The 26,249-nt window shown below is 39.0% G+C and overlaps 1 protein-coding gene across 22 annotated transcripts in view; it reads left to right on the top strand.

Annotated features, from left to right (window-relative positions):
- Positions 1-26,249, top strand: part of SOX6 (SRY-box transcription factor 6) — a 673,059-nt gene that overhangs the window by 316,310 nt on the left and 330,500 nt on the right. For all 22 annotated transcript variants that reach the window (XM_016423408.2, XM_056802165.1, XM_016423409.2 and 19 more), the window contains one exon: positions 5,199-5,406. In XM_016423408.2, the coding sequence (XP_016278894.2) occupies positions 5,199-5,406 (208 nt within the window). The remainder of the gene's footprint in view (positions 1-5,198; positions 5,407-26,249) is intronic.

Below are 26,249 nucleotides of genomic sequence, written 5' to 3'. Positions count from 1 at the left end.
GAAAAAAGTTTATTTTATTAAGGGTCTAATGGAAATTTTCTCATATTTACCACTGCCATGTCCTGGTGACTGCTAACTAATGGATTTTAGGATCTTTGACAAAAGAAGGCATTGTCAAGTTTGCAAAGTTATCTGGTTCAGTAGATAGAGCATTGGATTTTGACTCATAAAAACTTGATTTCAAATTTCCTAGATACTTATTATTGTTTGATCTTGGATGAATCACTTGTCCACAGCTTGCTTCAGGTTCCTCATTTGTAAAATGCTGATAACAGTATTACCCAGGTAACTAGCACCACATTGCTCTGCCATGCAGTAGTCTCTTTTGTCTCCTTTGCTCTCTATCCTCCCAATAAAATTAATTATAGATTCTGTATAAGTTTCAATTTTGGGGAAAAATGGTTAAGAGGCCTGAACTCTCTTCACTTTTAACTGCTGCCTGAAGGCAGGAAGAAGGAGAGGGAGAAGAGAAGAAATCATACCTTTATGAAGACTTTTGACAGTATCTGATCTTATGCTCCACAGGTCAACAGCCCTTATTATAAGAGAGTTAGCAAGTAATCTTGACTTTTATTTCTTCATTTTAGTTGAAGTCTCAGACAATGTCCCCCTTCAAAACTAAAAACAAACAAAACAATAAGTTTACCCATACATCTTAATAGATAACATTTCCATCAGCCATTGTACTGTAAGGTCTGGGGTTCATTATGGTTGAGAAGGTAAAAAAGGGTCAAGAATTATGATTTCTCTCCCCATCCCTCACTTAAGGAGTCCTCAGATTGTTTGGGTGAATTTAAGAAACTTTAGCTACTTTTACTATGCCAGCTGATTGTGATGACATTGTGCCCACATTTTGTGACTGGGTCTGGTGGTTTTCCATTTGGGAGAAACCATATTCTTTCAGTTGAGTGCCCTCAATAATGATGTGCCATCCTGATCATGACCTCCTGATGTTTGGGTTGTTGGTCAATGTCATCTAGTGCCAATTGTTATCTCTTAGAGCTTGCACTGCTTTTCCTTGTGGAGTTTGTGAGTCTTGGGTTGGGAATGACTGATAACCTGTCTTCTAGCAAGTGTGATTTACATGTTTCTGCTTCCTCAGTTGAGATTGAGCCAGCTCTTTATTAATTTTTAAATTTAATTATTTAATTTTTATTTAATTCAGTGTTCTTTGATTTCCTGACCATAACATGAAAATGCCTTGCCATTTAAAATGGCATAAATGGGCATTAACTGATATCAGTTCTGGAAATTAGAACATGAAACCTGTCACATTCAGGAGAGAGATCAGGGGAAGTGGGAGAAGATGGAAAACCAGTGAGGCTGGAACTTCCAGACATTTTCAAATGTAATCACTTAACTAGATATTTTTGCTTAGCTGCTTTTCTTTGTTTAAAGAAAATCCCATTTTAGGGTAGTGATAATATGATATCCAGAAATAGCGATGATGATGATGATGATGCTATAATAATAGCTAGCATTTATATAGCACTTTAAAGTGTGCAAAGAACTTTACAAATAGACATAAAAACAAAAGACACCAATAAATTTTAACTTAATATCTGTTATAAGGAATTTATTTAATTTTCCCTGTCTCCTTAGGAGCAGAGTTTCTAGGTTAGAGGAAGTTATGTAATATCACTCTATCTCTTCAAGAGCAGAATTCTTTTCAAACTCATGCTGTCTTTTTAAGAGCAGTAGGGAAAAGGACAGGTTTTTCAATTAAGAGAGGCCATTTTGCTTTGGTGTCTCAGAGAGCAGCAGTTCTGGGTTTGCTGTTTGTTGTCATTCTCTCAGTCATGAAGATCTGACAGTTACTTTTGAGAGTTTGGGAGATACTAATACCAATCTGAGAAAGAGTCTGATTACTGAGGGGTTTTCCCCTCTCAGTACCTTGAGGGAGAAGGGCTTGACCCTAAGGGTTTTTCTTCTCAGAACTGGAAGGTGCTGGAGGACTGTCTGTGTCACTGTGACCTTTCCCACCACTGTTAGTTTGAATTTCTGTTACTTGGTTAAGGCGGTTGAAGAAGATTTTTATTAATATAGCATAGTTTGGTTAGATAGAGAAATATTATTTTAGATAGTTGAGAGAAAGTTTAAGGAGGCCTGCTCTGTCAGGCAAGAAGACACTGCAAAGAAAGCAGTTAGATTTTTGGGGTTTATTTAGATATTTTTAGAATAGGATTAGAATTATAAGATATACTTTCCTATTTTCCTACCTCTTACTCCTATCTAAACTTCTCCTTTGTAATAAATAGTGCTGCTGGTTTACCAAACTGCTCTCAGCAACTTTCATTGACCTCCACGAATAATATTTACCCCATAATAGCTTTATCAACCTCCTATACGATATTATTTACTCATAACAGCTTGGTGAGCCACAAAGATTTTGAATAACCCCCCAATCTTCTAAATTAGCAGTCAGTAATAGGCAAAAAGCAAACAACCATGATACTTGAGTCTATGACTCAAATAATTCAAGAAGAGGTTCTATGATACCTCCAGCAATTACCATTGCCAAGAGCCTTCAGTGGGATGTTACAGCTCATTGTGTTGGATATTTTACAATTATTACCATTTTTTGGATTTGTTTTACCTCAAGGATTGTAGGGTTACTAGCTATACATCACAGTTGGTCAATTGTTAGCTAGGAAGAAGAAACAACTAAAAATTGATCAAACTGAAACCAGACTAGTGTATCTCAAAGATTTTATTATGCAGTTAACTGAAATGATCTCTAAGCAAAATGAAATGATAGCCCAGTTTGTAAAACCTGCCTCTGACACTGATTCTAAGAATGCTACAAAGACAGCCACTGCTTCTAACAAAACAAACTTAGCCCAAAACATTGAACAAAGATGAAAATAGCTTTCCCCCCTCTACAAGAAGTATCAATGTTTAATCCGGAACACGAGTTATTATCAGGCACCATAGACCCCTACTGATATCAAGTAAATACCTTATAACACATCAGGATAGGTAATAGACCAATGATTTTCTTTATATAGGGAACTTCCAAATGAGGAAACCTCTTTTACCAATGCATGTTGACACTTTCTTTAAAGCTTTGTCTTAAAATAAAGTTATTTTTACAAAAACTATATTTGTTCAAATGATTATTATCAACCTGAGTCAACTTTCAGCTCAGAAATTTATTATAAACCAAAATGTCTTTGGGAAATCTACCACTGAATGCTTATGCCTTAGACCCAAAGGGAAGGAAAGATATAATTTCTTCCTGAATTCTCTTTTATTAAAGTATCATCTTGAGGAAAGGGGAGAATCAGCCCGGCACTCTGTGGAAGTCACATACCAGGTATAATGCTTTATTCTTTCTCCCTTCCCCCCTCATATTCACTCATCATTCCATCCATCCATTCTAAAGTCAAGTGACTTCCTTGGTGTCCCACAGCAAATTAAACCCATGTCTTCTTGACTGTATGCCCTGCTGCTACTCAGGAACTCACATTTATGTAACCTTTCAGGGCTCCATATTTTCTCACAACAGTCTGAGGAGAGTAGACAGCGCAAGAATCGTTATCTCTATTTTACAGATATGGAAACTGAGGGCTAAGTTAAGTGACCTACCCAAAGTCTCACACTTTGGAATTGGTACAACTAGGACTTACTCAGACTCAAGCTCTCTTGTTCTAAATCTAGTATTTTTTTCTTCCATACTCAGCTTGGTTTTGATAGAAGGGGGTGTCTCTTACCACCTGGGTGTAAGGGGATAACTGAGCCAGTCACTGGGGGACTGGAATCGTGCCTTTTTTGGAGGTTCTTTTTTGGAGATTGTGCCTAGCTGCCATGAATGTGTGAAGTATGGTATCAGTAGTTATGTTTAAGAGGAAGTAATTTCTTCTTTCTCTTATGTTCCTCCTTCTATTATCCTTGAATCTTCCCATTCATTTCTGTGACTCCTATACCGCTGCTCGCCTTTTCTTAGCATTACTGAGTTCAAGTGAGCTAGGAGCTGAGCTAATCATTATAAAACAGCTTCTTATGTAGCATTAGGTTTCCTGGGAACTTTACACAATATAGAGATATGCATGACCTTGGGCACATCAATTAACTCCTCTAAACCTCAGTTTTCTCCTTTATAAAATTGTGGGGGAGGGATTGTAAACCAGATGACTACTCTCCAAGGTCCCTTCCTACTCTAAATCCTAGGATTTTGATTCTTGAGGGGTTTGTAGCCTTTAAGGTGTCAAAGAGCACACACAGAGACACTAATGACAAGAATCCATCAGAAGAGAATGACTATTGCTAAATTATAATTGCTTCTAACTACCAGTCCTGATTTGGAAAAACAAAAAAACAATCAATCTCCTTCCTGTCTGTATGAGTTGTTTGTCACTTTCATTGTAAGCTTTGTACCCACAGTGCTCAGCTGATGGACCCACCCTCCTACCTGTTTAGTAACTCATTTGTACTTCTGTCCTATGAAGTAATTCCTGTGTCAATATTTCTATAATAAATTTGCCCTTTGGCTAAGGATGCGAACATCTAGGATCATAGATTTAGAAATGAAGAAACCTTAGAGGTCATAAGTCCTGTGTTCTAGTGTTTGGATGAATGGAGTTTGGAATTTTGGGGGGTAAGGGAGTAAGGAATGGGGTCTGGCTTTTGTTATTTAGGGCAGGTCCATGACATGAAAATTATTCTAATAGAATTTAAAGTCTTTCTTGCACACTTCCACTTCCTAGACATGTTCATGAATTCTAAATATAATACAATCTTATTAAATTTATTTATTGGTACTAAATGTAAGGGATAAATGTTTTGTGATCTACATTTTTGAAATCATGGGAAGCCCTTAGCCAATAGGAAGAGTTTAAAAGATATGACCTTCCCAACCCCAATCATTATTCACTGAATCTGAAACATTCTGTACAGAAGGGTGTAAAATGAGTAGGAAGTTGCAATGCCTGTTTCAAAACTAGGTTTACGCAACATTGAGCCTGATTTAGAATTTTGAAAATATACCCAGGTTGAGTCCGTAGTTCCAGGTAGATTTCTTTGACAGCTACCTCTTTATAACTTTATCCATTATTTAGGAAAAGAAACAAAATTGGCATGTTGCTTAGTCTGCTCAGCATTTGTAATGTTAGCAGCTACATGTGTTCATCCTGTGCATATCCTAAAACAAGTGGGATAGCCTCGCATCCTAATGTTTTTTGTTTATTGTTTTCTTGCAGGAATCAGAGAATACTAAGTTATGTTCCCTCTATTCCTTCCGAAATACCTCTACCTCACCACACAAGCCTGACGACGGGGGTCGGGACCGAGAGATAATGACTAGTGTCACTTTTGGAACGCCAGAGCGCCGCAAAGGGAGCTTGGCAGACGTAGTGGACACCCTGAAACAGAAGAAGTTGGAAGAGATGACCCGGACTGAGCAGGAGGGTATGTAGGGAATAAGACTGGGACAGCTTCCCTTTTTTTCTTCTTCTTCTGAAGTTTCCGGGCCTTAAAAAAATGTGTGGGATTTCAAGAGCCAGAGAAGTGCATAATTGGCAATAGCTGGGGGAAAAAAAAGTTATTCAGAGGTTACCATGGTGATGGAAGATTGTGATCCATTAGGAGTGTTAAGCAGATAGTTCTGTTTTTCAAAAACTTTCTACTTTTTTTGTTATGCTTATGATAACAAAGTGAGAGTTTGAAGCCTCACCCTTTAAAAAAGTTACTTTTGAAATTTTTCCAGCTGAAATTTTCTTTTTTTTTCTCCCTCTATTTACATCTCTTTCTTTTTCAACAATTAGTTTTATTTTTTGGAAAAAATAAGATTTAAACAATAAATTAAACTTCTATGAATTTTTTTTGTCTTCATCCTAGGAATTTCTTATTTTATTTACCACCAACTTTAGTAATTTCTATGTCTTGGCATATCTTCAAAAAGTTCCCCATCTATTGAAAGGTCCATTCAATCTAACTTAATTAATCCTTGAACTTCAGAGGACCAAATGAGAATAATCAGCCTTTGCAGAATCATAGAATTTTAGAATCAAGTGGGAGTATTTAAAAATGATATTGGCAGATAACAAACTTGGGTATGTATAACATACAGTTATATATAATATATCATTATACTATTTGAGAGGCAGTACAGAGTAATATATTGGACAGTGACTGGCTTTGGAGGTAGAAGACTTGGGTTCACATTCAAATTTTATTAGCTTCTTTCCAGATGATCTTTCCGGGAAGCCACACAGATATCTCTAGATTTCAGTTACTTTATTTGTAAAATGAGGGGGGGAGTTGGGCTATCTGATCTCTAAGGTCTCTTCCAGCTTCAAATCCTATGAAGTACAGCAATACATAATCTTCCTGAAGGCAGTGACTGTTCTTCATTTTGTCTTTCTATTTTCAGTGTCTAGCACAACACCTTGCACAAAACACATTTTTTAAAGGCTTGTTTGATTGTATTTGATATTTTTATGCATGGTAGATGACAGGATACAATTTCAGTTCTGTAATGCATACTTTCAAGCATTGAAAGAATTCAAGCTTAAAAGTACAGAATAATAAATGACTTTGGGCTTATTGCTTGCCATTTAAGTTCAATTCAGAAAGACCTCATTTATCTATCATTGTGCAACAATAAGTTCTAAGTAAGGAATTTTGCAGAACCTTACTTCTGTCAGTGTCCAACTTTGAAATGAATTTTAATGTGTCACACAGTTGTCTCCTTTAATAAGTAGTTAATATTGAACCTAAAACTAATCCTTTTTTGGCCACTCAGGATCATTCTTATGAGTATCTGTTTTTGGATTGACCTGCAGTGCAGTGATACCTACAGGGGTGACTGAAGCATGTAGGGCTGTTTACTTTTGCAGTAAATGACCCCAGACTATGGGACTTTTTCCAGGTCTTGATCTTACTCTGTCATTTTTCTGTTTCTTCATTTCCTCTTATGTCTCCAGCTTTAGCTTCTTGTAAATTGTCAGTGTGCTTACCTTGACTAGCACCTCTCCCTTGCTTCTAATTTGCTATTTCTATGTAACCACAGGCTGTTATTAGAATTGTGTATAAAATAAATCCAAAGATGTTCTATGTAAAAGGCTGAGAAGCTAAAGTATGAGAAGATGATAAGCCTCTAAGCATCTAAAAAAAAGCCTTAAAATTTTGGGTACTAAAGCTGCTTGTCATTCTTCTTGTTCTTGGCTCAGTTGATGGGAGCTGAGGTTCCCCAGATCATTGAACTCTGGTTAATCAATCCCTCCCTCCCTTCCCTCCTTTCCTTCCTGCTTTCCTTCCTGCTTCCCTCCTTCCCTCCTTCCCTCCTTCCCTCCCTTCCTCCTTTCCGTCCCTCCTTCCTTCTTTCTGTCCCTCCTTCCGTCCCTCCTTCCGTCCCTCCTTCCTTCCTTCCTTCCTTCCTTCCTTCCTTCCTTCCTTCCTTCCTTCCTTCCTTCCTTCCTTCCTTCCTTCCTTCCTTCCTTCCTTCCTTCCTTCCTTCCTTCCTTCCTTCCTTCCTTCCTTCCTTCCTCCCTTCCTTCCTTCCTTCCTTCCTTCCTTCCTTCCTTCCCTCCCTCCCTCCCTCCCTCCCTTCCTAAAAGAATGTCTTAGTTTTCCAGAACTTTAGCAACTTAAAACTAACAATTTTCTGATTAGAATTTCTTACTAGTGGGGAGAGACTTATAGAATTTTCCCTGATGTGAAAAATGGTGACTTTTCATCCTCCCTCTTCATTAAATTAAATATTCATTAAATGATATGAGAGGCACTTGCATGAGTGATATGATATCATTCTTGGATGAATATAGGGGTCCCCTATCACTATATTCCCACTGGAGAAGAAATAGTTTTTTAACATTATTTTATAACAGTATTTTTATAGCACAGGTTTTGTAAATTAAGATATTGTAATGAACAGACATCCACAATTTTTTGTAATTTTTTTCCTTTAGAGAACTCAGAATCACCCTTATGGTACTTATCACATCCTATCTTTTATTATGGCTATTTTTGTGTTTGTCTTATCTCCCTTATAAGACTGTAAGTGTCATGAGAGCAGGAATTGAGCATTATAGGTCTTTGTATAATCCTATAAACTTTGTATATAATAAACTGTTGATATAAATATTTGTTAAATTAATGAAAGAGGAGAATTGACAGGATATCAAAAGATATGCCTATCCCACTTCAGCAAAAAGGTGAGCCTTACTAAAAGGTCTTCCTTTTTTCAACAAAACCAATTTTTGGTTTTCTTTCTTGTTTTACATTTGTTGAAAGTTACTAATTTTTGGAAATAGTGTAGAAAGTGGAATTTTTCCTGTTGTGTGCAGCAAAGGCAGATAAAAGAGTGTTTGAGCTGGAGGGCACCTTAGAGATCACTGAACTCCAAATGTTTATTTTCTAGATGAAGTAGTGGAGATCTAGATTGGGAAAAGGATTTACTGGAACTGCCTTTAAGACTCTTGACTTTGGTATACCGTTGACAATAACATTCTGTCTCAATAGAGAATAGAGTAGGGCTTAGAATTAGATGGCCTGGTTTTGAATCTTGTTTCTGCTTTTTGCTTATTATGTGACCTTGGGCAAGTCCGTTTCCCCATCTCGGTCTCTTTTTCCCCATTTGTGTAACGCAGGGGCTGGACTTATCTTTTAACATCCCTTCCTATTCTATATCCTTTGGACTTCCAGAATGATATTGTTTTGGTAAATCAACCCACCATTCATTTAGTGGTTAACTAGTTAGACATTTCATCTAGAAATGCCCTCCCCCAATTGGCATCCTTTTATGGTATTAGGCAGATGAATTAACTGCTTCAACAAACATCTATTAAGCACTTTCTATGTGTTAAATACAAGAGCTACAGAGACAAAAAAAGAACCATTTTGTTCCTTTAAGATGTTTATTTTTTATAGTAAGAGGGTGATATGTATGGTATTCAAACACAAAGTTATATGCAAAATAAATAAAATTATTTAAAGGAAAGACATCAATAATATGTGTGTGTAGAGGGGCGCTTGGTGTAGATGGAACTGGGCTTGGCTAAGAGGCAAATGGTAGGAAAGAGCGCACTTCACATTCAGGACTGATCACCCATGCTAAAGCATGGAGGGGGTGAGATAGAACTAATAAAGTTCAATACAGTGTGGTATAGTGGTTAGAGTGCTAAATCTGGAGTCTGGAAACTTGGAATCCATTCGTGCTTGAGAAACTTAATAGCTGTGTGACCCTGGGCAAGTCACTAAATGAGGATTAATAATACTTGTACTACCTACCTCACATGCTTGTTTCTCCTGGAGGTGTTTTTCTTGGAAGGCAGCACACTTGGCAGACTTGAGTTGCCCAGTAGTGAGTTTCTGGGTAAGCCTGATCTTGTCTTGAATAGGTTCCTAATGCAGACAATTTAAATTCTTCCATGAAAAGAAAGAAAGAGAAAAACAAAATCTAAGTTTTGAAAGCAGCTGTTAGTCTAGTAAAGTTGGTTGGGGTGGGCAGCCAGGCTCTGATTGAGAGCTCCAGGTTAAAATTCTCCTAGTCTCCAACCCTTTCAGCTGTGATTAAGTGATGAATTTTCCTTCTCCTTGTATTGCCTGCCCTTGTTCCCAGTGTAGCTGGGCCCTATCATAAGCAGCAGTTGTCAGAAAATGAGTACTTTTAAAAAGACTTTTTTTATGTCTAAATACATATATTTAATCAGAGGGTCCTTTGGCTTCTGAAAATAAGTTGTCTAATGAGAATTTCATCTGAGCAGCTGCGACTGAGGAGGTCAACAGGCATTGCCTAGGAGAATATGGCCCAGCTGGTTAAATCTGGTTGTTGTAGTGATTTAAATGGTCAAGTGCTTCTTGTAATCCAGGACCGTCTGTTTGTAAAGGGAAGAGCTAGTGCTGAGGCATAATGTACAGCTGTTTTAATCTCTCTTTAATAATAGTGCTCCCAGCCAGTATCATGCCTTGTGTATTATAGCACCCAAAAACCCCATCCTGGCCAGGAGGAATTCTCCTTTGGGTCGGATTTTGGCGTTTGGGGCAAAGGGCACAGAATCCGTTCTGCGTCACCTCATTAGCGACAGGGCCAGTTTTACTGTCGATGTCCTTGGCCTCTGTGGCGAGACCAGACCTTTCAACAGGCTGCCTCTCTTCCCAGCGTCGCCCAGACGCCGCGAGGGCTGGGGGCCGGAAGTCGGGAGCAGCGGCCGCATCAGCACCACCAGGAATCTTCCCCGGGAGGGGGCCAGTGGGAGATGCAGGTCCACAGCCGAGGGCTGAAATGAGAGCATTTGTCCGGTGCCGCTTCGGGCTTCTGAGTTGCCGGGATAATGAAACTGTTTGGATTCATTTCAGTCTTGTCGTTGAGAAGGGACAAGAACACTTGGGCTTTGAATTCCTCCTGGGGTATTCTTTCCAGTGCCTTCTGCAGCTGTTTCTCAGCACAGGAATGAGCATGTGTGGATGTGTATATCTGATGGATTGTTATCAGGCCTCACATCTTTAGGCAATTTGGGTCTCGCTATACATGCGCACACGCCGCAGTATATTTAGTAAGGATGGCGACTGGTGCACATTACTCATTCGATAACCTTCACCATGCTGGGAAACTGTGTTATGTAATTGAAAAAATGAAACATCTCGCAGGAAGGAATTCTTAGGGGGAAAATCGGTGCAGAGGCTCATTTAGGACAGGGCAAATTGGGCATAGAATTGGGCCTCAGTTCCTCAGCACTCACCCCCCATGGCTGGAAAGTTACCTTCTCAGAAGAACGACATTTTAAATTCTCCGATTGGGCTCCTGAATCCAGCTCGGGCTTCTCCGGACATGAGTATGTTAGCTGTGGAACATGCGGAATGTGCTCGTGTTGAGTGGATTCCTGCTAAAGCCTCAGATAATATACAACGAAGAACCACGCTCTCTCCCCATGGAAGGGAAATTTATATTAGGAAAAAAAAAACAAAACTGCCCGTGACAAAGTTGAGCATTCAGGCAAAGGCAACAGAAGTAAGCGGGGTTTTCTTTCTTTTTTTTTTTTAAAGAGGACGGTTTAAGGCTATAGCTTTTCCCCATTGTTTTGACTGTATTGATGAAGCATCCTGTGCTCTCTGCCTACAATCCCCTCTTTTCTATTTCTTATTCATGATTTTGAATGGAAGGCCACTTTAGGTCATGGGAGAAATTGGAAGGGTTTAGAAATTTTGCATAAGAAAATAAGAAATACATTGAGTATTCATTGTAAAATGTCTAGAATTCTTATCTCCCATATATTGGGTATTTCAAGTTCTTGGACAGCCGGTTTCCCAAGACCACCTATCTTCTCAACCCAGAATGAAATAATGCAGGTCTTCAAAGTAAGGAGGATGCAGCTTTAGCTAATTATTATTATTATTATTATTTTCTGAGTGGCAATGGAATCTTTTCTCCCAACTCTCTTGATTGGCAGATTCTCGGTTATGTTTGCAGCAAACTCTTAACTGCAATTCAAGTCACCAAAATGTACAAAGGAGCAGACTTCCCTGTCGTTTTGACCATTGATGATTGGAATTTGTCAGAATGACCCAGTAGCTTCACTTGCCACGTCTTCAGAGTCATTCAACACCTAGCCTCATTTTTAGGGTGAAGAGTATCCTGTTGGTATAATTCTTTACAAATTAATAAACCACTTCAATCTCTGGTGAATGGTTTTTGGCCAACAGAGAAGTCAGATCTCCAAGCATTCTGGAGAAACAAAGAGTTGGCTTGTGCTGGCATATTTTTGTATCTCCATTCCATTTATAACCTTGGAAATGCTCTTCTGGCTGTAGTATTTCTTTCTGGTATTCTCGGCCTCTTTTTATATGGTTCAGGATTAAAAAGTCACCTTGGGTTGTCATGGTACCATGGAAAGAGCACTGACCCTGGAGTCTGAGAGGATGGGTTCAAATCCTCTGTCTGTAATTTACTATCTATGTGACCTTGGGAAGTCACTTAACCTCTGTGGGGTTGTTTTCTTATCTGTGAAATGAAAGCCTTGGCCTAACTGATGTCTAAGGCCACTTCTTTGAAATATCTGATCTCAGATGTTCATTTACTTATTTATTCATTTATTTATTATTTTTCTAAATTCTGATTCTTCTTGGGGAATTCTGAGAATTGAAATGGGCAGTTCTTTACTACTCTTTATCTCAGTTGCCTACAAAACAAGGAGTGACTATTCTGGGGGTCCTTTCTCCATATGTAGGAGGCTGTTTTCTGGTAGATAGAGCAATGTGGAGCTAGTTGGCAGTTTTCAAATGGGTTCCGTGTGATTTGTGTTTTTCCCAAAGCCTGGTTTGATCTTTAGCTCTCCTGCTTATTTCCTGTGTGACCATTGTATATAAATGGAGATTTTGAACCCTTGACTTCATTCCCCAGAAGTCCTTGGTATTTCCCAGAATTCTCTATGATCTCCATTTCCATTTATACACCATGAATATCAGTCTAACCATTCTGAGCCTTAATTTTCTAAACTCAAAATAAGTAAGTTGTTTGAGATGACCTCCAGGGTCCCTTCCAGCTCTTTATCTATGATTCTATGATCATTGATTCTCTCAATCAGCCATCTTCAGAGTCCATTTGGACCCCATACTAAGAAGACAAAGGAGATGATTCTTTTGTGCTGTTTGCCTCTTATACATGTTTTAGATGAAAATAAGGTTTGTGTGAGGGGGAGTAGGTGGGGGGGTAAGAGGAGGCAACAGAAAGAAGATGCAAACTTTCCTGCCTTTTTCCAATCTTCACCAAGGAAAGCAGCTTGTAAAAAGTTTCCAGTCTTGTAGTGTTGTATGTGTGTGTGTGTGCGTGCGTGCATGTGTGAAAGCTTTAGCTGACTGTATCTTTTGGTTTCCACCTTCCTCTAAATTTCCAGCCCAGTTTCCTTTTTATCACAAGGCCTTTCAGGAGGCCCTCACAAAAGCCCTTTGATGGACCCTTCAGTGCAATTTTCCTTTTTCCTTTTGTTGTCTTTTAATAGAGTGTCTTCAACCCTTATCCCAACTCTGAGTACTCCTGGATTTTCATTCTTCCTTCCCCTGGACCATGATTACTAGGTTCGTTAGAGAACACAATTTTTTTTCTTTTGATCTCTAATGTCCTCCTACTGCTGTGTTATGGGGTCCAACCCAAAGGATGGTTTTTGAATTAAAGGGATTCTTGATCTCTAACACTTAGCTACTTAAATAGCTTTCAACAATTTCTTCTGTAAGTATCTTCTTCTAGTTTCAGCTTGCTATATAACACACACACACAGTAGGTGCTAAATAAATGTGTGTGAAATGAAATGGTTTTCCTTTACCCAATCTTAATGGTTACAAATAATGTTCAGGCAAATCACTTGTGACCTTGGGCAAGTCTTTTCTTCTTCCCTGGTTTCAGTTTACTCCTCTGAAATGGAGAGTTTAGACTAAGTGGTATCTAAGGTTCCCTCCATCCTGGATGTTCAAACGCACAATTTTCTATTTCAACAGCTGAGTGATAACCAGAAGCCTTCACTCCATCTACACTACAATCTTTAATTCAACAACTATTTATGAAGAATCTTGTGAGCCAATGGGAAGAGTATGGGCTTTGGAGCCTGGACGTGTTTTATTCCTGCTTTTGGTTTTATTCCTGTTTCTGCCTCTTATTTCCTAGGTGAACAAGGTCAGTCAGTTTGAACTCTCTGGGCCTCAGATTTTTTGGTTCTTCACATTCTATAGCTATGATCCTCTGTTCTCCTCTGTCCTAGCCCCTATGCTCAGCGCTGGAGATTCAGCGATAGACCAGGACCCCCTATTAAGGAGTTTATTAAATCTCACCAATACGGAGAGTTTTGGAACAGCTTAATTAATTTGCTTCTACTGGAGACTGCATTTTAGTGTTTGAAAGAATTAGACATTGGTTCTTGTCATGTTTTTAGCTCCTAGCTAGGTTGGGGTGGCCTTGACCATTTTCTGCCTCAGTAAAATGAATAGGTTGAACTCCACAGTTTCCCAAGTTCTTTCTAACTCTACCATTCTGTGATTCCTGTTTAGAGAATTTGTATTTAAGATGGAAACTTTTAAGTCTTCCCTGTCCAGCTATGCTTGGTATCAAGAGGGTATAGGTGGTTAGAATCACCTCCATGTTCCTTTCTTCCCCTAGGCTATTCCTTCTCTTCTTTAGTCTCTTCTTTCTGATGTCAGGATCTTTGTGGAAGATTCAGTGCTAAAAGCCATCATCAGATTTTTTATACCTCAAAAAGTACACTGTCAGATTCCGTGTTTATTGATCTAGCCATTTAAAACTTGCCCATTCTGGGCAGCACATCATTTGAGAAATAGGCAAACAGGCATGATACCAATAGGCCATCAGGTGCCATATCCTGGTAAAGGCAGTGGGCACTAAATTCTAGGAGTGAGCACCTTGAAGCTGAGAGTAATAGGCCCTGGCCATTAGCTTTGAAAATAGCAGCAGCTATTGACTGTCCTGGCATGTGCTTTTAAAGTACAGACATTCTTTAGTGGGAGGGATGAGGTAGCAGATCTCCAATAGTGGCTAACAGTGTCAGTGCAGCACACTTTGGACTCTCATCCCTTGCATTTGGGGATGATGATCTGCTCATACAAGAATTTGCCAGGATGTATAGAAATAAGTCATTAAACAGAGAGCAGTCTTACCACTCCACAGGAGGAAACAGAAGGTTGAAGAACAACCATTTCCGCTTGAACAAAAAGCTCTGCTGTAGTATCAGTGTTCAAAGTCCTAACAATTAAACTTTGGTCTTAAATAGCCAGGTAGTGGGAAGCAATATGGCAGGGCCAAACTTGGCATTGGGGAAACCTTGGTTAATATTGTGTTAAACCTATCTCTGTGGTTAGATGTGACTAGACATCATCCTATCTGTGAGCAGAACCAAGTCACTTAGCCTCTATATGCCCCCAGGAAACTCTCTAGGACCTCATTGGTGGACCTTTTCCCATCTGGAGTGCTCAGAGGGCCAATTCAAGCTGTCTGTAACCCCCATCACCTGAGAGAGTGGAGGGGGAAAATGCTAGCTTTGGACAGCTGGACAGAGGGGTAGGGCATGCAAACAATGTCCTCGGGTCTTAGGAAGAGGGGGAATGGAGCAGTTCCCCAAGTGCCACCTCTGCCCATGTGCCAAGTCTTTGCCAACGCTGCCCCAGGATAATTCCTTATAGGGTAGAAGAGTCGCTGATCTGTTTCAGTAAAGGAAGTTTCCATACCTAAAGTTCCCTATACTGATGAAGTCAGGGATCCAGACCCATCTCACCCGACTCCAAAGCTGCTACCTTCTTATTGTGAAAAACAATCATACAAAGGAACACATTGAAACCACAGGCAGCATTGAAGTTTGTTGCATTTTTGTCATTAACTACCCCAACCTTTTTGAATGTATGAAAGCTCATATTTACAGAATAACAACTCATAGATCTATAGTATTTTCAGGTTTATGAATTCCTTTTCTCCCTATAATCCTGTGGTAAATAGGAAAATGAAAAAATGAGATTCAGAGAGGTTATGTGATTTGTCTAAAGCCACACAGCAAGTACAAAGCAGAGGAAGGACTCCAACATGAGTCTCCTAATCCCCCAGTCCTATGATCCTTTCATTCTCTATTAAATACTGTCTCAATGCTACAAGGGAGCATTGGCCACTCTTCTTGTTGGTGCTTCCAGGGAAATGCTAGTCTTCCTTTCACCCTCAATGTCCAGAGTCCAATTCTTTCCCCTTCCTTTTAAGCTTCCTTTTCTGAGTCATCTTCCCTCATTAGAATGTAAGTGCCTGCAGGACAGGGACTTCCTTTTTGCCCGTACATATATTACACTGCTATCTCACTGTTTCACAAGGGCAGTGCTGACAGCCTAGTTGGTTGATGCTTTGCCTACAAGATCTTGTTGCCCTCTTATTCCAGGGAGGTAGAACCACAGTTTTTCAATTTCCTCATGTAATGTTTAGCTATAGAAGGAGCACATAGTAGGCAGTCAAGGAATAGTTGTTGATGGATCCCTAATACCTGTGCTCAGGAAGCTTATAATTCAGGTGTGGTTAGGACAAATTATGCCTTAAAATAGATGAGAATAAACACAAAAGGAAAGATGGTAACAATTTGATAATCTATTGTAGTTGATAAGAGTAATATGCCAATGAATGCCAAAATGTTGTGGGCATCACAGGGACCCATGGGAACTTGTTAGGAAAGGCATCCAGGAGATAAAAGATGGTAAGACTTCTCCAAAGCTTAAGGCAGAACCTCTTCACCTTAGACCCTGTTTTGCCCACAGTGATTATTATGGATTTAATTAACTTGGAAAATAAAGGCTCAGCATGAAGTAGTAACCAGAATTCTGGACTTGGAGTCAAGAAGACCTAGCTTCAAATGTACCCTCTTACCCTTGTGAACGTGGGCAAATCCCTTAATTTCTCTAAGCCTCAGTTTTCTCATCTATAAAACAGGAATGATAATTTTGGCAGGTCCTACCTCATGAGATTGTTTTGAGGCTTACATAACTGTTAGTGATTATGATGTGACATGGTCCAAGGATTCATTATAAATGAGTCACAGATTTTGCTGTCAGGTTCCATTACAAGGGAGGCTCTTTTCTGGGACAGACTTTGAACCCGAATTCCCATTGTTGTTCAGTTGTCCGACTCTTCATGACCTTATGGACCCTAACATGCCAATACTATCTCTGAAGTTTTCTTGGCAAAGATATTTGACTGGTTTGCCATTTCCTTCTTTGGTGATTCAAGGCAAACAAAAGTTAATTAACAAACGTGACCAGGGTTTCACAGCTAGGAAGTGACGGCAGATAGATTTGAACTCTGGTCTTCCTGACTCCAGGCCTCTGGTTTGTTTTTGTAAAGTCCACAGCACCTGGTATTCCCAGGTGGTTTTTCATCTAAGTACTAACCAGGCTTGACCTAGCTTAGCTTCCAAGATCAGACAAGATTAGACTTGATCAGGGTGGGAGAGCCATAGACAAATTCCCACTACCCATAGCTTTTTAATTAATTTTTATTTTTTAATCCCTTACTTTACTGTGTATTGGCTCCAGGGCAGAAGGACAATAAGGGCTAGGCAATGGGAGTTAAGTGACTTGCCCAGGGTCATATAGCTATGAAGTCTCTCAAGCCATATTTGAAACCAGGACCAGGATCCTGTCTCTGCCTAGCACTTTATCCACTGAGCCCCAATCCCAATCCATAGCTTTTTAAAAGTTCTATATTTAAGGTTAGGAAAATCTACACAGTCAGAGAAGATGGCATGCCTAAGCTTATTGATTTTTCTTCTGGTGTGTGTGAAGGTGAATTTCACTCCTGTGCTGTCCATATTTATCTGGGTAATTCATAATTTCATCTATGGATAGAGTATGGACTCAAAATCAGGAAGATATGGGTTCAAAAACATCCCCCTCCACTTAATAGCTGAGTGTCCCTGAATGAGTCTCTAACCTTTAGTTTTGACATCTGTGAGATAGAGTTGTAATAGCATCTCCTTCACAGGGTTGTTTGGATGATCAAATGAGATGATCTGTAAAGTACTTTGAAAACCTTCAGGATTTTTGTAAAATAGGAAAGCATTTATTAAGGCTAAAAGCTAAGTATACAAAAAAAAAAGCCCCAAAAAACACATGGTTCCCTGACTTCAGGGAGGCTGAATTCTAATTCTAAGAAGGGACCCTAACATAAACAGGGGAGAAGCGGACAGGGAGGGATATGACAGTCAGGGATAAGGGATATCATCAGAGGAGTCATTAAATGAGATGAGAAGTTTTTTGGTGGTTTTTAAATGTTGCAAAATACATTTTACCAAAACCTGTGAGCTAATGCTGGTACTATTAAATAGCTGGGGGTCTCATCAGCATAGCATTAACTTTTTAGATAAATATGATGGTTGAGAATCCTGTATTGATTATATCATGGGCCATTAAAAAATTCAGTGATATAGATGTAGTTTCATTTTCACTTTACTTCTTTATTTTTTCCCATTAAAAATAAATATATAAACACTCTTCTCCTGGCCCTCATCCTCAGTTAGGTCGCTCTAGGGTGGGATGTAAATAGCAATTTCTGATGGGGTGAAGGAGATTCAGGCTGAGAACTAGTTCAGTATGTCAGCCAATGGCTGGGATGGCATAAAATTGTTTGTTTTCTGGGTTTGGTTGTGTTTAGTTGACCTCAAGTCTTATTTTAGCATCTGATCTAAACACTCCTGGCTCACCTGTCCCCACGTGTAGGAGGATCCTTAAAAAATATTCTTCCCTGGTTCCCATGAGTCAACTCCGAAGATAGAGAGCAAAGGATTGGGGTAAAGGTAGGGATTAAAGATGCTGAACCTTTCAAAGCCAGATGTGAGCTGGATCCCTCGCTCTGATGATAAGCACTGATGGGGAAAAGTCTCGAAGCTAGCTGTCTGTTTTGTGTTCGCCGGGCAGCCCTCCCTCCTGTGGGATGGCCTGGGCACAAGTGAATTTCCCAGTTGTTGAGGTGATCGGCCTCAGGTTTCTTTGGTGATGAACTTTTCCTTTTCCTTAGCCCTCCTAGCTCTGCCAGTCCTGCTGTTTTGCAACAGGGCTTAAAGTGCTTTAAGTGCTTGTGACCGTGGTAATGAATGAAAATGTCTTTCCAGCACTGAGAGGATTGCATTAGACTGAATAGTCACCTTCTTTGTAAAAGCACTATTAGAGAAGGGCAGCTGTAAGTAAGGATAACGATTTGTGTCCACTGCTTATTTACCGAAAATTGTAAATGTATTATTTATTGAGAGCTCTCCAGACAGTGCTTGTCAGAATAAAAATGTCAGCTCTGAGCAAAATGTTATAATACATAATAAAAATGCTAGGTGCGCATTTTAGAGAGACAACTAATTAGACCTGCCTTTCTTGAAAGAAAGACAGTAAAAATGGCTAATGTTCAGGGACATTTTAAATTTGGATAGATTCGCTTTTCCCACCAAGCCCCGAGCCTTGGCGTTGGCTTTGGAAAACTTCTCAGCCTTCAGAAAAAAATGATAATAATTTTGACAACTCTGTATTGTTGTCATTAGGGATGCTCCTGAGACAAGGATGAGGAGGCGGGCTGGCAGAGGAGGCCCGCTATCCCAGAGTGAGCAGCTGCTCCTACCTCGCTGTTTTGTCTGAAACTCCAAGATGTCACTTCCTCCCTGAGCAGCGCTCATGGAAAACTGCCTCCAGTGTAAACAACATAAAATTATTAAGCTTATTCCTCAGCCGTGCTAATTAACCCCAAACAAATTTCACATTAAGGAAACAGAATTCAATCAATGTAAATGTTATTGCTGTGTATTACTGTAAGCAATAATACAGTGGCTAAAATAATTAATTATTTGGGGAAATCATCAATTTTTTTGAAGAGAAAGTCTTCATTCTGTGAGGGCGCAAAATATCAGGCGGCTTTTTCTTCCTCCTTTGGCCCCCTCCTGGCACAGCACAGTCAAGATCAGGGCCCGAAAGGCTCGGTAACGCCCAGTCATTTTGATGGGGAAGGGAAATGTTCATTGCCATTTAGTCAGGGCTCGCCGGCGTTCTGTGCTCTGGTATAATACGTCTGCCGATTTCATCTGTCATTACCCATAGTAGTCCATGGGCCACATTAGTGGCTCCCCCCTCCCAACCCTTGCTCCCCAAAGGGAAAACATTGCAAATAGAATCTACTTCTCTGCAGAGAAAGTGATGCATCCCCCCTAACGCTGTGCTCTGGTTTGGGGAAGCATTGCCAATAACTCAAGAGGTTATTTTCCCCTTTTCATCCAATTCTGTCAACCAGAACTCTTAATCAAAATTTCAAATAAACTAGATTTTGCCAGAATATGAAAGATATCATTAGATCCCCATCTCTTTCCTACTTCTTCATCGAAATATTTCCTAAGGATCTGCTTCATGGGCAAACCAGTTAACCCGTTACCCAAGCTGGTGAGAAATGGATGCGAGGTTTAGGTTTTGTCAGGGGGTTTGCAATGGTATGCAGCACTGCTAATGGTATTGTATCTCAGGGACTCACAATCTGCATCTTCTAGGGCCAAAGCACCCTCACCTTCAGTACGTAATGCTGACAGCTTTAAAAGAACTACCAGGTTGTTAAAATTGAACAGTGGTTGAGTTTGCTGTTTAGGTATAACAGTGTCTGATAACTATCAATAACAGCTGTCATCGTCACCATAGCCTATCATCACCAATAGCATCATCATCATCATCATCATTGTCATCAGCATCATCACTGGCGTCGTCATCATCATCATCATCCTCAGAAGACCTGAGGACTTGTGTAGGACAGAAACCAGATGGCTCGAAATGTGATTTTTCCTACAGTCAAATGCATATTTGATTAATCTGGGTTTATTTATCAGTTAGGGACAATGGGCTGCCGTAGAGTACAGAAATGCAATTCAAATTCTATTTATAATAAGATCATTCTGAGATATGACACATTCCTTAACTGGTGCCTACTCTCAAGCATTAAATAAGGAAACTTTGCGACAAGAAGAAATCAAACTAAGGAGCAGCCTGTTAAAATCAAATGGTATTTTTTCCAAGTTAATGAGCACAAACCATTTCTTTGTAACCGACGAATGTGAGTCCTTATCCTCATCCAGCCTTCCTCAGTGTTTCGTGAATGCCCTTTTCCAGGGGTAGTCCTAATTCCTTGCATGTCTCTCTCCAACCTGTCTTGATTCTGCTAGGAGTATTTAATCTCTTCATCGGATCTTAAATACCCAACAAGCAGGTTGAGATTAAATATTTACAATGAAGTGAAAACTAACAGAGGGAGCCAAGGTGTTTCAGGGCACTGCCAGAATATACCCCCATGAAAAATAAAAATGTCCATACATGTCATCCCCTTATTTGGGGAGAAATTAAAACCCCATGTTCAAGACAAGACCCAATGTAACATTTTCTTTATTGTGTCTTTCTTTGAGTTTCACTGATTGGTTCAAGATTATGACTTGATATTTTGCCTCATTATAGCTTCATTTCTTGCTAGATGGTTATTCCGTTTTCTCCTTGTTTGGGTATTTATTTTTATTTTTTGTAATTTGAAAACACCTTTAGAAATGTTATTCGATGGCATTACTTTGATAGCTGATAATATATCACAGATGATAGGAAGCCATGTACAGTAATTGAAAGAATCAGATACAATTTAGGAAACGGAAAATTCCTATTCAACATTTCCCATACATTTTAAAGGCTTGTGTTTATGAGTATAATTTAGAAAAATGTTTTCAGTGTTATATAGGTAGAAACACACATATATATCATAGCATCGAATAGCATGATACTTAGTAGCTAACAATTCAACTGACATTTATTAAGCAAGCACCCACTATGTGTTAGATGATGTTTTAGGGATGGGGGGAAAAAGCTATTTTATTCAGACCTTTATAATAATTAGCATTTATAGAGCACTAAAATGATTGGAAGACTCTTTGGAAATATAATTAGTTAAACCATACAATATCTCTGCTTAATATTCCTAGATTTTAAAGGTGCTGTATAATACCAAATAATGCTATGAATATTTTCAACTAGATGTCCTGGTTAAATGCTCTATTACTGCATTTTAAAAATTGAATGCAAAAGGCTCGGTTCTAGTATTTTATTTCTATTACGACTACATTTGGTAACTTGCGGCAAACATGCTTTTTTATGTGTTTCCCACCCCCCCTCCTCCTTCTCCTCCTCATTCCCCCCCCCCAGCTAGATCATTTAAAATAATTTCAAAAAAAGAAAAGAGAAGAAAAGGGGGGCAGTCAAAAAGAGACTACAAAATCTGAAACCCAGTGGCCCTGAAGTGATGGGAAAATGGCCAAGGTGTCATAGGTAATTTCTGACCCTGTTTTACGAGTTCTGCTGTTCCTTATTCCCCTTTTCAGCCTGGGAATCCCTGAGGCTGTGCAAACTGGCTGAACATCACTCAATCCCAGTTTTATATCCTCTTTTAATAATGTTGAGTCTATTCTGTCCAACTTTGATTCAGACAACCTGCTTGTCTTGAAAAAGTGATATATTTAATCAGTGGCTCTGTCTCCAGCATAGCTCCCACTGCGTGAGACTCCAGCCAGAGAGTAGTACAGTGGCCTGTCACTTCTGTTTGAATAGGTAATGTGGAGCCCATCAGCCGAAAAGACAGGAGCTGGAACTGCTTGTTAGGACACATGATCAAAAGCCACTCTCTGCTTTCTGCCAATCAAACCTCATGTCGCCTTGTGGGGCAGACATTAAATAGATTTTTTTCCCCCTGCCTTCCACTGTGGGCATTTTGCCAGCTTGACATGTGAACTGTTACAAAAGATAGCAGAGTTTCCACCGCTTGCTGGCTGCTTTTAAATATTACCGAACACTTGCTGTCGAAATTAAATATTTATCATAATGTATTGCAATAGATTTATAGAATGACCACCCTGCTTCCTTTACATTTTAATTTGGAGCTGCTTGGGGGAAGCAACAATAGATGCTGGTTTTTCTGGGCAAAAGAAGGTTTAAAAAAAAAAACAACCCAACAACTCACCCACACAAACTGCAGAACTCTGGCAAATAGTTTTAAACAAGATGAAGATTTTCTAAAACAGTTCCACTATCTAATGTTTCAATTCTGGAGGAGGTTTTTTTTTTTCCCCAGCCATTTGTAAAAAAAGAATTTTCTCAAATTTTGGATAGCAGGATTTTTTTTTTTAATTTTTGAATCACATGCAAAGGCATTTGAATGAACTTAATTTTCAAAGTCCAAGATTTTGTTCTTTGTGCTGCTTGGGAAGATACATAGTTTTTCATCTGTGCAGAATAATTCCAAAGATCTGCTACAATTTGTAACCTGCCGTTATGGGCGCTTTACCTTCCTTTTAATCTTTTCTTTCTATCTTGTGTGCTCCTCTGTCTTATAGCCACTTCATCTCTCTGCCCATGGCAGAACTCTATGCTTTATGGCCCGGACCTGATATTCAAGGAAAATGAAGACCTTGGTAATGAATCTTTTCCTATTGACTTTCAGGACTTCTGCTGAGGGCCTCCAAAAACCAGATATTGGCTTATAAAACTCTCCAACCTGAGTGGATGCTTTGCTCTCCCCACACTTGTCAGTTGGTACTTGCTGGGCCCATTCTAATGATCATTTTAAAAGGAGTTAAACATTTTCACCAAAACATACCATGGCAATCTAGTGGAACTCATTTAAACAGTGAGCTACACATAAACAGCTGCTCCTTCAATAAGCCATTCTTTATAATACCCTTATTACCTTCTAGTGTCTCAAATTCTGATTAGTCAACAGTGCTGATTGCTGCATGGCATGCCGCCGTTGCCCATCTTCTTTCGGCTCAGCTGCTCTCGTCGTGGCTGTTATTTGATTACAACACAACTTGGGCATTGTTTCCCCGAGTTGCTCTTCATATTGTGTATCTTAAAAACTTGACATTCGCCAAGGAAATGGTGGGCATGGGGGCCAGAGATGGGAAACTTTCTTTACCTCCATTGGTGGGGGCTGGGGGTGGGAGAGGAAGAGTGCTAAAAGAAACACATGGATGAAGAAGTCTCCTGTGGCAAAAACTTATTTGGGAGTCTGAGAGTCAATTGCGGTAATATGTGTGAAAGTACGCCGACTGGCACAACATTCCACAAAAGAGAAAGACTCAAGATGAACTAGTAATAATAATAAAAAAAACACCCTCAAAATACACAACAACAATAATCATAAATAGTGTCTATGTGCATAGAACTCAACAGGAAAGCTCTAAAATGGGACAGATTTACTTGGCATCCATGAACTTGTTTTTTAATTATATTTCAATGTTTTTGGTTTCCTTTGTAGTCCTATTTATTTTATTTAATGTATTTAAAAATGTTATTCTGAGAAAGTGACTTAGAGGCATCCCCAGATTGCCAAAGGGGTTCATGACATACAAAAATGCTAAAGAATCCTTGGTCTCAAAAAAAAAAAAGAGAGAGAGAGAGAGGTTAAGGCAGATTGGAAAGGATGTATCGGAATTGGCTCCACTTAGAATTTCCTAGCAGCAGAGAGATGGTGTCTTTATCACTGCCCTGGGACTTGAAAATTGGAACCATTGTTCAATGTCGCCACCACCACCACCACCACCACCACCATCACCGTCACCACCAGTGCCTCATTGAAGAAGATGAAGTGCCCTCTGTTTAAGTTACAGCTAGGTAGGGATGGGAGAAATTGCCATAATGAAGCTTTAATTTCAATGATTCCTTTGTTGTGACCCCTCAGAATCTAGTCATCGGGAGTCGGAAATGCTGACACAGGAGAAATGCAACCCCATTACAGGCCCTAAATCTGTCATTGTGCTCTGGAGTCTGCTCTGAAAATAGCCAAGCTCTTTTTGTAAATTAAAATCGGTGTGAATGGGAACAGATGTTGGCATGCTTTACTTTATCTGCAGGGATCCCAGTTAAGGGGGAGGAGGGTCAGCAAGGTTAGATGGTAGGAATTATGGCAAATGTGCAAATGACAAGATCGACGGTTATAGAAAGTCTGTTCTGTATAAGGATATAAGTAAACATAATTAGTAGTTACTTTTGATAGTCCAGATGATGATTATGCCTATCCTACTGTACCCAGAGAAAAAAAAAAGAAGGGGGTTGTTGTCAATCCCATCCGAGCTGGTGCACGCGCGGGTTCTCTCTTATCCCATTGTGGATGGGTCTAGCTTCCATTTCTCTCCATCACATCACATTCACTAAAAACTGAATGGGATGGGACAGTAGGTGCTATTGACCAGCATTATCTGAGCAGAACTTTCCACCATTGATATTGAAGCGTGGTCTTTGTACACTTCTCAGATGTGTGTCAAAAATAATGAAAATGGGTTATGCTCTAAAAATGTACCATTTATCAACTAGCTTGCATAGTCAATTTAAATAAGTCTCGCAGAAGTTTGTCTTGATTTGAAAAAATAGCATAGGATGAATTTATTTATAAGAACCTTAATAGTTTCTCTCAATTCCTTTTACATTTTAGATTACCTTATAATTTTCTAAATCTACATGAACAATAATGATCAATTTTGTCAGTATTATTCACACCTTTTATTAATTTAACATAGATGAATAAATGTGAATGTTGTGAAGAGTTGATTGGGAATAGATTTTAAATCTGACAGTTAGATTACAGGGTACCTAAGAAAAAATGGCTCTTTCACTAGGTACCTAGTAATTTAATTCTTGTTTGAAATTATTATAATTTATTACAGTGTGTGGGTCCTAATGAATGTCTACTATTAAATGAAAAGGAGAAATTGAAATTAAGATTATGAAATTCTTTTAACTCATATCTTAAAATCCTCTTAAACAATTCAGGATATATTAATAAGCGATGTAGGTTTCTTTCCATTTTCTGTAATGACAAATAAAAACATTTTTGCCAGAGCATAAGAAGATCAGAAAATGCTGAATATGGATGCTGTTAAAGTACCAGTCATACAATATTGGCATTTTAAAGAAATGTTAGTAGCCATTATAACAGCATAAAAATCGACAACTCTTTTAAATATTTCTTTGCATTATATGTTGGCCTCCCTAGCAGTTCTGTTTTCTAGAAATGACTTGCTCTCCTGGGTATTACTTATTTGACTTAGGATGGTATAGACCTATGAGCTTTGTTAATGCAACATCATTTAAAAAAAATCTAATTCCAACTATGGGGGAGATTTTATAGGCTAAAGAGAAAATTTCAATAAAAACTCCCAGATAAAGGATAGTCATTTAAAGTAATCACTGTCTTCCAGTTTTAAGATGACTTGGCAAATTAACAAATTGGAGATTGTCCTTGTCTTTTTTTTTTTTACATTTTCTCTAAGACCAAAGAGCAAAAACTAAAATAATGCAACACTTTTCTCCCATTTCCTAATCTGAGGAATTATCCAAAGTGCCGTTTGAGAGGACTAAGAATACATTACCCAGGAAGAGGAGACTTTTCAGTTGGCCATAATGATTAGCAAATAATTTTACCATGAAAACCAAGAATAAATTGCATTTAAAGCATCTACCTGGTTTAAAAATAATTCTTAAATACCTCATGTTATCCCTGAGTTTTAGAGGGGAGAATTTCCCTCCTCCCCCAAAGAAACCATGGACATATGTCAATAAGTAACAGTATCAAGAGCGAAAAAAGCATGAAGAAATTTGGTGGATACCTTGAGCATCTCATCAAACAGTTCCATAATATAAGTTGTTTGCCACTATTTTGAGCAGGGAGGTTCTTGACCTTTTTTGTTTTTTTGTGGGTGTCATAGACTCCTTTGGCAGTCTGGTAAAGTCTATTTATGTTT

Source organism: Monodelphis domestica, chromosome 6, assembly GCF_027887165.1.
Source record: "Monodelphis domestica isolate mMonDom1 chromosome 6, mMonDom1.pri, whole genome shotgun sequence".
NCBI lineage: Eukaryota > Metazoa > Chordata > Mammalia > Didelphimorphia > Didelphidae > Monodelphis > Monodelphis domestica.
The sequence above is the reverse complement of the archived record's forward strand: the minus strand, read 5'-3'. Positions and strand labels throughout refer to the sequence as shown.